General features: G+C 42.4%; 1 protein-coding gene across 2 annotated transcripts; it reads left to right on the forward strand.

Annotated features, from left to right (window-relative positions):
- The first annotated feature begins 1,833 nt into the window (after positions 1 to 1,833).
- On the forward strand, positions 1,834 to 7,829 carry LOC146200347 (uncharacterized). Of its 2 annotated transcripts, XM_084592924.1 has the most exons (5): positions 1,834 to 1,949; positions 3,297 to 3,358; positions 5,399 to 5,488; positions 6,238 to 6,264; positions 7,694 to 7,829. In XM_084592924.1, exons 1-5 carry the CDS (start codon positions 1,877 to 1,879, stop codon positions 7,751 to 7,753), a joined length of 312 nt encoding a protein of 103 aa, XP_084449050.1. In that variant the 5' UTR covers positions 1,834 to 1,876; the 3' UTR covers positions 7,754 to 7,829. The 2 variants fall into 2 exon arrangements, with proteins under 2 accessions (XP_084449050.1, XP_084449051.1); XM_084592925.1 differs by lacking the exon at positions 3,297 to 3,358 and having other exon boundaries at positions 1,904 to 1,949.
- The last annotated feature ends 8,055 nt before the right edge of the window (positions 7,830 to 15,884 follow it).

Raw genomic sequence — 15,884 nt, forward strand, 5'->3', positions numbered from 1 at the left:
CTTTCATCCTCTGTATTGTATCTAAGGCTCTGTTTACTTACTGCTTCTTTACGGGTGACCTGTATAATAATTGTGCTCTGCTAATTTACTGATTACCGTATTGATGTATATTCAACTACTGGATAAATATGCGTAGGATATCTCAGCCACATTAAACATCGCGTTCATATTGGTGGTAAAATTGCCCGCCTTATCTATTAGCGGACGCGTCCGTCTTTCCCGCGCATAGTTGCCTTTTGAATGCATTTAGGCTATCCGCATTCTTTACAGATCTGTGTAACTACTCTTTTTAGAATTATGAGGGAAGCTATATTCGAACCGCGATCATCTTGCAACCGACGCGGCTGCTCTTCCCCACTATCGGTACAAGAAACGTATTACAACTACCAAATTACGGCAGACATGCTTCCATGTCATCCAGCAAGATAAGTGGGGAAATCTTTCCAGAAGTTCAAAGTTGATGTCAAGAATCCGAAAACAACCCAGTCGGAAAAAACTAAAGAAAATTTTCTGATGTTACGACAGAATTTCTGTGCGGTTTTTGACGGGAAGCCTTTTGTGACAACAAAACATTCTGTAGTAACATCAGACATTTCTGTAGTTACAACAGAAAAGTGCTACAGAACTACAGAAAACAGAAATATACTACAGAAAAACTATAAAACTACAGAAAAGTACTACAGAACTACAGAAACATTTGATGGTTACGACAGAACTACAGGATATTTTGTCATATGCTTGACACAGTTCTGTAGTTTTTTTACGACTGCGAAAGCATTTTCGGATGCTTTCTCAAAAACCCTGGCTTGTTCATCAATATTGTTCGGTATTGACTGGGAATTCAGTGTATAAAAAAAAACATCACATATCAAGAAGCATGGCGGTTCAACTAATTCAATCATGCGCTCATGCCGACTCACCGCTAATGAAGCGGAAATTATTCACGCCCTGCTTTCTTCTTTAAGTACGGCTTAATTTATATATGGCCGCACATCGATGACTGCGATTTAAACAGGAACAATCTTCGCAAGCAACACAGATATTGCAAAGTATAGCTCCATGTGCTGCATGGTGACCTAGCTTCTGCTAGCGCATCAATCTTTTTATCGTTTCCTTGCTTTTATTCTGTTTTAGTTTCATGCCTTTAGTTATGTGGCCGACGTGTACCTAAACAAGGTCGCTAAGCCGTCAAATGAAAGCTTTGCGTGACTTTGCAGTCATGGGTTTTCGCTCAAGGCCTATTGCCCGTAGCCCGTGTAACTTTTACGGGAAATCCGACATAGCTGCACGGGGGAGGAGGGGAGAGGGGGTGGGGGTGGGGTGAGCTGAAACGAGTGGCAAGGAAGCCAACCGCAAAATGAGGTGAAGGGAACGGGTGGGGAGCCGAGGAGGAGGTGAGAGTCTAATACCCTAATACGACGCAATGATCGCGTGCTGGATGCCCCTCTTGGCACCTATAACATGATGAAAAGGGCCGGGTTAAGATAGTGAAGTAACAGCGACAAAACTATAAAGGCAATGCGAAGGTGAGTGATGACCCAAAGCCGCGATGCGTATAATTGTTGCGACAGAGCTTCCTGTTGCCTGAAGCCCAGCTTATCTGTGCAAAATAAGAACCTCTTTGTCTTGATTATTTCATTGTACAAATTATTTATTATATTTGATTCCTAGCGAGGGACGCCAAATATTGCAAAATATTTCAAGATCGCAATTCGAGGGTTGCCTTAGCATTTCTAGTTCTAACCAAGTGCGCCAGGAAGGAGAACGCGTTCATATATATAATGGAAGTCAACGCAGGGTTCTTCATTCAAGCTCGTTCTTGAAATCCTTGTTTTTCTCTCTCGTTGGTTACTCGTGCAGTTTAATCCTGTCCAAAATGAAGGGGCTTTTAGTCTGCGCACTCGTCGTGACCGGTGCCTTCGCCGTCAAGGGTGCCCATGAACTGTGCGGTAAGAGAACGTATCCCATCCATTTTAGAATATGCCGGCACCGGTCTTAGATTAAAGCTGAGTGTGTTTTGTTCACCAGAGCAATTCTAAACCTTATTTGGGTCGTATTCCATGCGGATACAATTTATGAGCTACGATTTTTGCATGCGTGGATGAATAAGACCAATTATACTACCGAAGCTTCTATCTGCTCATCCTCCTAGGTGCCCGCTTATCTCGGAATTTCACTAAGTTCCTAATTAAGGTTTTTTCCTAGACACACCTTGCTCTGATAAGCTCTGCGCGTTCACAAGAAAAACATTCTGGTTATGTCTCGAATCCGGAATATACCATTTTATTGAAAAATATTTCCTTAACCAGCACACTCAGAACTAAAAAATTATAAATGGTTAGCTCTCCAAATGAAGATAGTAAATGGTTCAATCTTTTACAGGCACGGAGAACATGTTCAACAATAAGCTGATATGCTGGAAACTTAAACAATATCGAAAGTAAGCGCGTAGCTAACACCTAGATGATAGCAAGTTATTTCTGAACTTCGATAATGCACACGACAAAAAATCTGCCACAAGAAAATGGCGGAGAATTATTCTGGGAACACACAGTTCTTGAAATATTGATTTCCATTTGGCTGTTGTTGTTGTTGTTGTTGTTTTGTGGGGTTTAACGTCCCAAAGCAACTCAGGCTATGAGAGACGTCGTAGTGGAGGACTCCGAAAATTTCGACCACCTGGGGTTCTTAACGTGCGCTGGAATCGCACAGCACACGGGCACCTTGCTTTTCGCCTTTATCGAAAAGCGGCCACAGAGGCCGGGACTCGATCCCGCGTCCTTAGGAACAGTAGTCGAGCGCCGTAACCACTGCGCTACCTCGGCGGCGGGTTCCATTTGGCGCGGAAACAAAAAATCTGTTCCTCGTACCTAAACGGTGCCAAATACGTTTGGAACAAAGACACCAGCACTAGCTAGCGTTTTCTCTTTGCGCGACTGCAGAGAGGCTGATATAGCATATCTGGTGGTTTGAACGCAAGGCATCGACATACCGTAATGCACCAACGTTTATAAAAAATGTAGTTATAACTGAACATCGCCACTCTGTCGTTTCTGAGTCTTCAGGGGTACAAAGATCATTTCTATTGGTCTTTACTTTTTAGGCAACTTTGCGCCAATTGCTCGGTGTATTAAACACAGACTGGCAGCTATGTTTCGCAGACATATATAAAACGCAGGCTGTAGGTAACTCCGTCTGAGTGCAGTGCAGTTCTGTATAACGCGATATGAACACGCGAAAAATATAATCATTCCCGCCTCCCCCCCCCCCCCCCCCCCCCCCCCCTCCTTTTTCAGGCCTGGAGGACGCCCAGATCACCGTCGTTGTGAGGTGCATAGGAGAAAAAGTTGACTCCCAGGTACTCGACACATGTTTCATCTGTTTTCGGCACCAACGCTTAAGCTACTTTTCTTCATTCTAAAACTGCTCCCGAAGAATTAGAACACAATGTTTCCCCTGAAATGCAGAGATTAACAAAAAATTGCAGTATTTCGAATAGCTTCTTCCTCAAACGGGACAGACAGAAATGGACATGGGAATTTCTGGTGTCGATAGCAAAAATAAAATGCGGTCCATATGGATACGCATTGTGGAACCGTGCGGGATATGGAGGTGGACACCAATGTGACGTAATGACCAAAGTGTGGCAACGCCTCGAACAAGCTTAGACTTGCAAAGACAATCGAGAAATAACCTGCTAACGGTACAAGGAAAAGAGGATTTAGGGCTTCGCTATATCGGGGAGACGATTTTGGTTTTCAGATGTTTATTAACCATAAAATTGTCATTGCTGAATGCGCCACATAGAATACTGGCAAGCTTCTGGTGGAGGCGCATGACTTCGTTGTGAAACACGAATACAAAAAGCGACTAAAGCCACAAACTAAACGGAACTTTGAGAACTTAAATACTTAACAGATAGCCGCATCGCTACCGTGTCCGAGTGATTATGGCTGTGAAATGAACTCAAACGTAATTTATTTCAGCAGAATCGATGCACATGTACATGAGAGTTTTTGTTATTACATCTGCTGAGGTTCACAAGGCAAAAAGGATCTATATGGCGCCTAACATGGCCTCGTTAGCTTTATGTACGCTGCGCAGCGGAGAACAGTGCCAGTACCGGCTGAAGGGAGACCTTGTAGATGAGAGACAAAATCATGATATTCAATTTTCGAACAGACAACATGGTGCAGTCTCTTACAGTTCAAAACAAAGGATATAAGTAACCATAACTAATAAAAGCAAACACAGCATCGACAATAAGTAGGCAACAACAACAACAAAACAGTTTCACACATTCTTTGGTGACTTCTGGTCTGGCCCGCTGGATCTTGAGAATGCAGGTTCGACTCTAGCCGCGGCGGCCGCGTTTACATGGTAGTGGAAAGCAAGGTTTTCTTGTACAACTTTAACGTCAGCGTACGTGAAGGAACCTAAAGCCGTGTAATGCTCCGGAGCCCTCAACTTTGCCGTCCTTGACCAAACCAAATTCATTTTAAAATTGCTGGACATTAGTAACTATGATGTAGATCTAGTAGGCTGAATAACACAGACGTAGGCAAGCAGCGACCATTAAGAAACAGAGCACAGCGGAAACTGGGCTGCACGACCTTCGCGAAACGAGGGCAGTGTCAATGCCAATATAGATAAGACAGGCGAATGGCAAAACCTGGAACTAGTATGGTTACTGGGTTGTCTTGTATCGCTACGAAGCGACACTTGGAGAAAAGCCAAATGGCTTCGTTTGGTGTAGAGAGATCTTGATGCCCCGGAATATATTGCCGCTTTGAGAAGCGCCAAAACGGAGGGCTCCAGGAATTTCAACCAACTGGTGTTCTTGACACCAATTGGGTGTCACTAATAACATTGCCAATAGAAAGGCGCCTTAGTTTCAGTCTCCATTCAAAAACCGCCTCCTCCGTTGCCGGCATTGAAATCATGTTCTTCGGGTCAACATTAGAACGTCTTAACTTCAGGCCACGATAGCAAAAGATTCCAAATGACAGCGCCACACTGTAACAACGTTTTGTCGTCGGAAACGCGCAGGAATATATCTTCTGATGAATAATCTTTGTTGTTTCCAGCAGAACACTCTTTCTTAGCTGTGCGGAAAGACGCTGTAATCCCGGGCTGCACAACCCATTGGCTCATTGAAGTTGAAGTACTATGTTGGCAATGTCCGGCCCAACATAATTAAGACCAGTGTTCTACCAACAATGTACCAATATTAGGCCGATGGTTTGTGCTCTGGGGTTCTTGTGCAGCGTGAGTGAAACTGAGCTTACAGAATACGCTCGATTTTCCAAATACCGCATGATTGAGTCAGTGTCATGGGCGAGGCCTTTTGGTGCAGCGTATGTAGTTACGTTAATGTTGGTGATCGTTTTCCTCACAGCTGACGGATAGGGCCCGGGAGGTTATCCGCAGTCAAGGTGGCGACGTGGGCGAGTTTCTTAGGAGGCAGTGTGATGCCGACGTCGATTTTGTGAGTACACTGCTTTGACACCCTTGGAAGGTGACTTGATCTCAGTAATTTTATTGCTTCATTCTTGGCGAAAACGTTACTCCCGTTTTCTGAAGCTTTTCAAAGGCTGCAAAGCTTTCAGCGTAACTTTGAAGTTTGCAGTCTTTATTACGCGCTTGCAGTGTGGTGGAGTTGGCTCTTAGACGCACATATTTAAACATGGGAGCTTTCTTACCGCGTTTATGGTGAAACAATTCTTTGAACTGTACCCTTTGAGGGCTACGACACGCTCTTAATGCGACACTAGTTATTACAGCTGCTTAACAGGGTAGCAGGATTTTAATTGGGAGAAAAGCATTTGTTAAGGAATGCGGTCATGGCAAGAACGCTTTCTACACAAGACGTTCTAATACGTCGTTGAAATTCTTTCTTTTAATAAGTCGTCAAAAGAGAGCGGTATGTATGTGTGAACAGTCTAGAAAATAATGACTTTCGAGGTCAACTACTTTTCATAACCAAAGTACGCGAGCGTTTTGTGGCATGTATTAACATCAACCCTAAAAATTTAAGGGCAGCGAAGGCACCAACCAATAGCCATGAGCTGTCAAGTCTATGTTGCTCTGAAAATGAAGCAAACTATAATGCGATCTTTCTGAAAAAAAAAGAATAGTAGTATTTTTTTTTGACATTGAAACGCTGTGCAAAAAGTGTGCGCAACAAAGTCACTCGATAAGCATGAAAAGAATAAATATTTTTCTTTTCTTTCTTAGACTGCAGCGGTGGGTGCAGTTCTCTCAGTGAGTACAATTTTACTACTTTCTTTTTTCTCAGAGCCGACTTGCTGACGGTAGATAAGTTGTCTCGCATCTCGTGCGTGTGTTAACAAAATATTTACCTCTAGAAGCGCCATTAACATTTCTGTCAGGTAAAAATATGAGCAAAAAAGCCATAATTCAAACTGTACCGCTACGGCATACGTCACCTCCAATAGCAAGAGGACTGCGCTAGATAGGTTTAACCCAAAAACATAGTGTTCATGTAGAGCTAATGCTGATACTTGAGAGCTTCTTTCCATAAAAAATCTGTGTTTTGAATCATTAGACGTTAATTTCCAACAGCCTCCATACTGCAATACTCGGTTTACTGTCTCTCACTAAATGCGACATGGAGGCGGCTTCTCGCGGCTGGCATCCAATCATTAGGTGTCGTGGCGGTCACACGTTAAACTCCATAATTGTCGCATTCAGCCTATAAATTATACGCATTGCTGCGTTGGAACTGCTGTACCACTGATATGTAGGAAATACTTAATCGTCATGCTTTTGACCAACATGTGGAATTAATCTCCGATAGAAATACGCCAATGGCAGTCGTCAGAATCGGTTCACTCTCGACAACTGAATTAATTTCTTCATAATTAAGAGTAGAGTTGAACAGCAGGTGAACAAGCCCCTGAACAGTCTTGCGGTGGCACCGGTGAACACCGCCATGGTCAAGTTGGGCCCAATATAATTACCCACAAAAGTTGGACAATGGAGAGCCCCTACCATAGCCTAGTTGGTAGAGCACCGTACGTGACATGAGTAAATCGTTAATTCGGGTTCTACTTGGCGGAACTTGGGGGTGTTTGCATCTCTTTAAGTCATCATCTGCCATAAAATATACGTACTCTCTTCATTTTCTTTTCATCAAAAGCGTTAAATGATTTTGAACGGTGTTTCAATTGATATTGTTCTTTATGAGTGTCATTCTCATTTTAAGGCCTCATTTAGGTGTAGCACCTACCCTACCTTTCACTGTTTTTTTTTTTTTTTGGGGGGGGGGGGGTTAAAGCAGGTAGCATCTAAAAGACATAAAACATTGCTACCAGTGTTCGACACCAGATAATGTCCTCAGTCATATTTTCCAGATAAGACACTTTACAACTGGAGCCTGTACTAGAGCTTTGATCGCTCGATCTATTTTTTTGTGCATGCTCAGTGCTCGCGAAAGTGGCGCAAATATGCAGCATATCGCAGCTTTGTCGTCCAGGCTTATGATATCATTGATGAATAAAACAAAACAGCAGACATGAGCATTAAAGAAGAAGGGACCTGTTAGCGGTAGATGGCAGCTAAGCTAATTTTTTTTTTGTCACATACACATGAATGTAAAATGGATATGGAAGCAGGAGGTCATCAGTTAATGCGCTTGGTTTTTTATGCCCTGGCTTTTTCTTTCTTTCAGGCCGAAGAGGCGGAAGCTGTCAGGGTAGCCTACAGGGAGTGCAGGGCTGTCCAGAGTTGAAGTGGTCGTAGACAACCACCGACGTGTGCAATGCATTTGTAGAATTAAAAGTAGTCGATGAAATAAAATTACTCAAAGCAAGAATCAACGAGTGCAAATTTCTGAGCCTTAAAACCTCTTAAAAACTTCCGCGTAGGGCTTGCGCCGTGAATGCACGCGCACACGCGCACACGCACATAACCGCTGACAAAAGAACCCACGCACACAAGTTGGCAACTCCTGATAATGAATGAATGAATGAATGAATGAATGAATGAATGAATGAATGAATGAATGAATGAATGAAAACTTTATTTCCACCGAAAAGGAGCCCTTCATCTCCCGCCCCCGGCACGCAGGCCGGGGAGCGGGCGGCTGAGGCCGTGAAGAGTGCTTGTAACCTCACCTGACCTCAACCTGCGGGGCCCTCCCAACTCCTAATAATTTTTCACTGCCTTTTCGTCTCATGACGCCACAAGCTGTCCACCGAGCGGTGCCTGGCAATGCCACCTACCAATTGCAACCTGTCAGCAGTATCCTCGTGAGCTCAGTGCAATAGACGCTGGCATAGGAATAGCGTGCCTGCCTCAGGGTCAAAGAGCTTCGTGTGTTCGATTCACATTTTAAAAGGGCTGCCCAAGCGGGAAGTTCCATGTCGGTTAATTTCGGCCTGTTTATGCTGCTGCCGCGTTTCATGCTACCGTGAAATATAACACTTTCGCATTAAAATAAACTACAATCAGTGCAAACAATCCCCCTTATCTTAACTTCAAAACCATACAGAACAAGAGATAGTAACAGCAAAATAATCACTTTGGCCAACTTTCTACGAACCACCTTAAATTTAAATGGGAGAAAATATAGCACATTTTACAAGGAGATAGAACCTTTGAAATTCAATGATTCAATATCTATGTTGAATGCGACCAATAGAAAATCAGTTCTGTTCAAGAGCATACTATTCAGCTAAGCTACCTACAATTAATTACACTTATTAACCTATTTGATTAGCGGAATTCCCGATTTGCACAAATAAGTTTAAATAAGTTTACAACAACATGCAAAACTAAGAGCTGAATTCCTAATTTTCAACATATTAGTAAAGAAACACGTTATATTCTCGACAAAAGCACAGTGAAGCAGATGAAGTCCAAATGACAAACCTCCGCGTAACCGAAAATATTTCATAGAAATTCAAAGAACAGCCAGCTAACAAGTAGAATGTTGTATTCAACACTGAAAGGAAGCACATGTAGCCACATAAACTGATCCTAAACGTCCATGATTTTGCTCCGACCAATATATACCGCAGGAATTGCAGGACAGGGCAGCTTTTCTCTTGTTGAAATGTAGACGGAGGCGGTCTACATTCTTCTATCACGTGTGCAAGCCGTGCTTGCCTTTCCAGCTCCGTCGTGTCTTCTGTGCCTGCCGACCACGCTCTTTCGCTAATTCGAAAATCAGGAAATGTTTGCTGGAAACAGTCAGGCTGCACGTGGACACCGTTGCGAGGCTTTGCCTGGTTTCTTCTCCACATCCGGGAGAGAAGTGTCGCTAGAACCTTTCTTTTGAAAGGCCTGGTGTGCTTTGCTCGTGTGTAAATGGTGTTTTTGAATTTATATGCCGTGTCACGGAGCCGATAATTAAACGTGCATATTTATTTGTTTTCTCGAACACAACTGTGTCATAGCTATGACCAACACAGGGCAGAAAATTTTACCCCTTTATGCTTTATTGTCCACTTACAGCCAACATATCGAATACGAAATCAGAAATGAGAAAAAAAAATCAAACCTACAACAAAAATACTGAGATGACAAAATAAATCACAGGGACATCATACGATTAGTTAGACTTTACCACTAAAGTCAATAATCAGGAGGAATCTTTGTATAGAAGTTCAACTTCATGGGCTGCACAAGGATTAGAATACAAAACGTCAAAAGAGTGGTTCATGCCATGAAGAGATAAAACGCCACTTAAATATGTATGCTTTTCTAACCAAGTCGAATATGCAGTATTGGCAAAATCAAGCCAATGATATGAAGAAGTCGAAGAGCCCACTCGATACAAGAAAACACTTGCTGAATCAATAAAAAATATAGAAAAAAAGAGTTGGTGGTAGAGTATATCTGTTCTTCCCTACTTCCCTCTTTTCATTGCTCCTTTTGTTATAATTTCGTTATCTTAAACTCCATAGTTGTATTGGTATCCATCGCTTGTTTATTTTCGATTATAAGTGGCTCCTTCACCCATGCGATACAATAATGCTGTATCAATCCTGCTTTTAAAGTCGATGTGTATACTCTTTCTCTATCTCTGTGCGTTTGTTTAGTAGGTCAAGGAAGACACAGTGCCGAGTTTTAGTAATTTTAAAGTATTCTTTAGTTTGAAAATTTAATGGTCACTGACCAAGGTCAAAAAACGAAAGACGTTTCGGGAACGCTACGGCTGCCTTGTTCACAAGGGAGCCGTAGCGTTTCCGAAACGTCTTTAATTTTTTTGACCTTGGTCAGTGACCATTAAATTTTCAACCATGATTCCTGACCAGACGGTATGCCGTCAAACCATCGACTACATTCTTTAGTTTATCCAAAAAGCATTGTTTTAGCGATACTTAAGAAGCCCTACGCCACGTTTATAAGCAATTAAATGTATCAATTGGCTATCTATAAGGGTATTATACCCAATGAAAAAAATTTATTCAAGAAATTGTGTTATAGTACAAACATGCCAAAATTACAAAAAAGCTGTTTTTATGCGTTTTCAGTTAGGAGGTTTATGCAGACCTGTTCTTGGTATGAGGAAAATATCCCTACGCCACATTTCTGAGCAATTAGATATGTTAGGTGGCTATATATAGGAGTACTAATTCATGAAAATCATTTAATCAGCAAATGATGTTACAATACACGTATGCCACAGGTACAAAAAAGCTGTGTTTGATGCGTTGTCGGTTAGGAAGTTTATGCAGACGCGTTCCTGGTATAAGTAAAATATCCCTGCGACACATTTATGGGCAATTAAATATGTCAAGTGGTTATATATAGGAGTACTATGAAAAACCCATAATCAGCAAACGACGTTACAGTACAAATATGCCACAGTTACAAAAATGCCGTGTTTGATGCGTTTTCGGTTAGGAAGTTTATGCATACAGTTCCTGGTATCAGTAAAATACACAGCCCTATTGATAACTGGCCGTACTAATTTTGATTTGGCTATAAGATTTTCATCCGAGCGTTTGTTTTACGCGAGCAATGTCTTGAAATTGTGCGCCGTACAAGTGGCCATTGATGGCACATTGTGTCACAGCACTGTACAACAGAGCTGACGCAGTTATCAAAATCACAGTTATGCAGTTGTTCGTTTACCCGCTTGTTGAGATTGCCTATGGTACCGCGACCTGACAGCGGATGTTATGGTCGCTTGCCGCGTGCTGTAGATATATCCCAACTGGTATGTAAAAGAGCGGCACTGAAAGATACAAGGAGTAACCAAAGGAGCGAACATAATCACCCCAGGAAGCCGGATATCGCTAGAGCTACCTTTGTTCACTTAACAGCCAGAGCAACGCACATCGCCGCGCTCGCAAATTTCCGAACCTTCTTCATTCGCTCAGTTAAGAAATAATAATGCAGTACTTATCCTGTTGCAAAAAAATGCTGAAAAGTGTAGGAACACAAATATATTCAGTGCGTCAGACACGTGCATGCTTTCGATATGCAAGAAAAAATACGTTCCGCACTTTAGCAATAAAGGTAACAACCTGAAAAAAAAAAAGAGGAGCTTACCCCAACGCATATCAATCTTTGAGGGAAAGTAGAACAGGAACATGATTGCAGATTATTTATGTGCAGTGTCGACCATGCTAATATAGACCAACACCTATCTGTGACGTAGGCACGATGCGGTGGCGCTTCTATCGCCAGCGTTGGCCAAATGGGGGTGAAAAATAGGCTTAGCGCCCATAGGAATACATGGAAGCGAAATATTCTAAAACAGTTTTCTGATTTCACGGGTCATCCGTGATGTCAGTATTTGGTACAGAGCAAACATGAACGCCCTGGAATAGATCGTGGAAGTGCGAAATTTCATTACCAAGGCCAATTATTTTTAAAACACCCCGAAACGTATGGGGATGGGAGTTGAGAGGGCGACCGATAGAAATACGTGTAAACACAACTTACCGCAACATTTTGCATTTTTTTTGGTGAACGTCTTGTACGACGCCCTGACGTCATGCTGCATGACACCCTACATTCTATTGCAAGTAATGCAAGTCTGACGACTTGCGGGACCGCGCACAGCACGATAAACTGACCGCGCACAGTTGCAGACGACCATATGCACCACCTGAGCTGTCGCTAGCGGACGCTCCGGAGCTGGAGGAGGCCGCGGTGGGTATCGCCAGCTGCGCTGTCGTCTGCTGCATTGCGCGAATCTTGTTCGGTTCATATTGTCTTATGGCGTTTGACAATTGCTTTTTAAATGTAATTCTGTCTAGGACGTATCACTGGAGCGAAAGTATTATCACGCTTATTTACCCTATGCGGCAGCATATCAGACTGTAATCGAAACTGCGTGATTCGCTACACCCAGCTTGCCTTTTGGCGCTGTCTGGATTCATAACACAGGTTATTCGGGAAGTTTTAAAAGTAGACTGCCTCCGTAATGACGCAGCATACTTTATCACACAGTTCTTCAAAGCGCTGGTCAACGTTTAACGACCGGCCACCACTTCTGATGCTCTGCGAAACGAGAAAAATGTTGCGGTAAGTTGTGTTTACATGTGTTCATATGGGTCGCCCTCCCAACTCGCACCCCCACATGTTTCGCGGCATTTTAAATATACTTCGCCTCGGTAATAAGATTTCATATTTTGACGATCTGTTCTAGGATGTGCATAGTTGTTTCATACCGAATAAAGACATCACAGGTGCCCTGTGAAATGAGAAAACTGCTTTGGAATATTTCGATTCCATATATTGCTATGGACGCTGACCCTATTTTTCACCTCCAGTCTGCTGCGGCGCCGCGAGCGCCCCCTTTGTTTGTAAACACGGTGTTGGTCTATAGGTCATATTACGGGGATAAGAGTTTTGTCACATGTTACCTAACGAATGCTCGCAAGTGCCTAATACATGGTGCGGTCGTTTATCCCCCTACGTAACTACCACATGGCTATGAATCAAGTTAGCGGAAACGACTCGCGTGAAGGTTTGGGCGTCTCGCGCGTGCTCGCTGGCTGAGTCCTTCGCGGTAGCCTGGGAATTGTGCGTTGTACCTGTGCCTTCTATGGTGTTTTTATTCGGTGGTGTCTTTGCGCACTGCGAACGCCTTCTGTTCGCAATAATACCTTCCCTTCGGAACTCGCGTGCAATTTTGAAACACCATGAGCATTCTCCGCATTTTTTGGCCTCCATAGGGTATATAAACTCAAAACTCAAAACACGTTAAATCCGCACTGGAAGAGTTTTAGACGATACTACGAAGCGTAACTTAGTTTTAAATTATTTATTTTCAATAAAATAAGCGAAGAAAGATACAGATAACAATACTAGGATGACAATTCATCGGCATGACTATAGAGCATAAACTTACTGAATGGGACATGTAAATTTCTTCATGGTTCAAGAACAGAATTTTTTTCAGATAACAGATTCTTAGTATTTGCGTGCAGAAATAAGCATCACATAGTTTTCATTTATACAGCTTAACCGCGTGATAGCCTAAATCTTAATGCATTCTCAGTTTTTTTTTCGTTCATTTTTTTTTACGAGGATGTTGGTGGCAGTGACAGAAAGATTTATTTAGTGCGAAAGGGAATCGTTAGCTACAGTCGTTCGTGACGATTGTAGTCTTAAGTGCATGACCTGAATAGCTTGTATGATTCGGCCCTTGATCAGTGGGTACAGGTCCCTCGTGTTCGAGGCGGACCGGGTAGCTTCCAAGCAAGAGAAAAATCATCCATGGTTGAGGGATGTTTGCTTCTACGGTTGGTGCCCCCCCCCTCCCCAACTCCTTTTTCCTAACAGAATGACAGAGGGTTGAGGTGTTGTGTTTAGAACTTGGGAGAATATTTATGGTGTTGTGTGAGAATGAAAAGGTACTTGTGGAAAATTTAGGCCACAAGAGGTGTGGCCCAAATATCATCGGCCGTCTGAGCGTTTATGGGCTAGTGGAAATGTTCTACATTGTACTTTGTATTAAAAAAATTATGTTCGTTTAGGTCAATGGTTCTGACTTCAGGTTCGTATGTAGAGGTACGTACTGAATTAAAGAACTTATGTGAAATGCTTCGAAATTACCTGGTGGCTTTCAAAAATGAACACACTCAATAATGGAAAAACAAAGCCCTCAGTATTTATGGCGTTCACAAAGAAGAAATGTTAAGATACTTTAATTTTCGAAACACTTGTCTGCTTATAGTGTCGAAATACAAGTATCGCAGGGTCGTGTTCGGATCAGATATCCACTGAACGAAACAGGGGAAAAATATTTGCTCGAAATTAGCATGTGACTCCTCAAAGCCAGGCAGTGCTCTGGCCTTCCAAATGTATCCATACGATGTTTCGAGTTCGTGCTTAGGGAACTCTGCTGTGATTTTTAAAACTGTAGTAGCATATGCCAGACACATTTAGACCTCTTCCTACGCCTAAAATTCTGTGCGTATAATAAATTAAGCAAACGCCACTCATTTGAGTAGGCCAGTTTTTTCAATAACTTTGCATATTACCTGCCCCGATTCCACATAGAAGAAGGTGGTTGAAGTAGTAAATTTCATAACAGGAACAAATAACTTCCTACCCCTGCAACTGCTTCGGTTAGCTTTGAACACGCAAGAGCTGCTACTAATGATCTATTTAGCTTATCACAAAGCTATGATGCATATAAGAGACTTAAAAATTTCAATGAGGTCCCTATGCGAAATTAATTTGGAACTTGGAAATGATATAAAACAATAAACAAAATTTGACAGATTCCCTACATTACTGTTATCGTGTCTTTATGGAATATAGGAATTGACCTGTATCTGTGCTTGGATTTAAAAATATTTGTTCATGACTAACTGCTTAAACCCACGTACTGTTAGAGATCAGCATGCTAATTAAGTGGCTATATATCAAGCTTCTTACAAAAGCTGAGCGCTATCACAAAATGAATAAGCCACAATGAGCTCACAGCACGCTTGTGTCGCTGCCTTCGCTTGAATCACTCCATTACGTTTGTATTACTATAAATAAAAGCTGTCAGTGCGATTGAGGTCTCTATGTGAAATTAGGTTCGAACCTCGAAATGAGATAAGACCATAAACAAAATTTGGCAGATTCCCTAAATTATTGTTATGTTGTCTCTATGAAATGTAAGAATTGGCCGGTATCTGCGCTTAGATTTTAATATTTGTTCATGACTAACTGCATAAAATCCCGTACTGTTGGAGATCAGCATGGTTATGAAGTGGCTATATATCAAGATTCTTAAGTTTGTATTGTTATGCATAAGACCTGTCAACGCGATTGTGTTAAACACTTGAACCTGTTACTATCGGCTAATGCTATGGGTTCAAATGACTTGTTTTTACTGGCCCTAACAAAGAAATACTCATTTCGTTTTCAGTGTTCTCTTGAATCGGAAGAAAACATTGTAGACTTCGACATCTCGTTTCAGGGGTTTTCAAAGAAAGCCGCATATGATTCCGCACATATGCCATACGCTCCTTCGTGCTTAGAGGAGTAAAAGGATGCGCTCCGATGGAGTGTGTCTGCGGAGTTTACTGGCTTATACCTATGGCGTGAAGGTGCTTGTCGCGTTTCGCAAAGTTTATGATCGCGTAACGTTATTTCATGTGTTACGGAAACTGGCGTAACCGGCCGCAACACTGCTGTGACAACCGTATATACTAAACTTTCGCACACTAAGCGAAAACATTTATGCATGACCTTCACGGCTTCATGCTCCGGCGAAAGTGGCCAGGTAGGCATAATAGGCCTCATTTACATATACTCAACTTGCTGTACACATACGCAACGCAGTGGTGTCTGCACTGGTAGCGAAGCAGGGGTCAAAGGATGGATGGGAAGTGGGAGGGGACAGCGAAGATAGTCGTCAGCACGAGTAGGCGAAGTGCTACCGCAGTATTTGGTTAGTG

This window comes from Amblyomma maculatum, chromosome 2 (genome assembly GCF_055883805.1).
Source record: "Amblyomma maculatum isolate TAMU_Amacu chromosome 2, ASM5588380v1, whole genome shotgun sequence".
Classification (NCBI taxonomy): Eukaryota; Metazoa; Arthropoda; class Arachnida; order Ixodida; family Ixodidae; genus Amblyomma; species Amblyomma maculatum.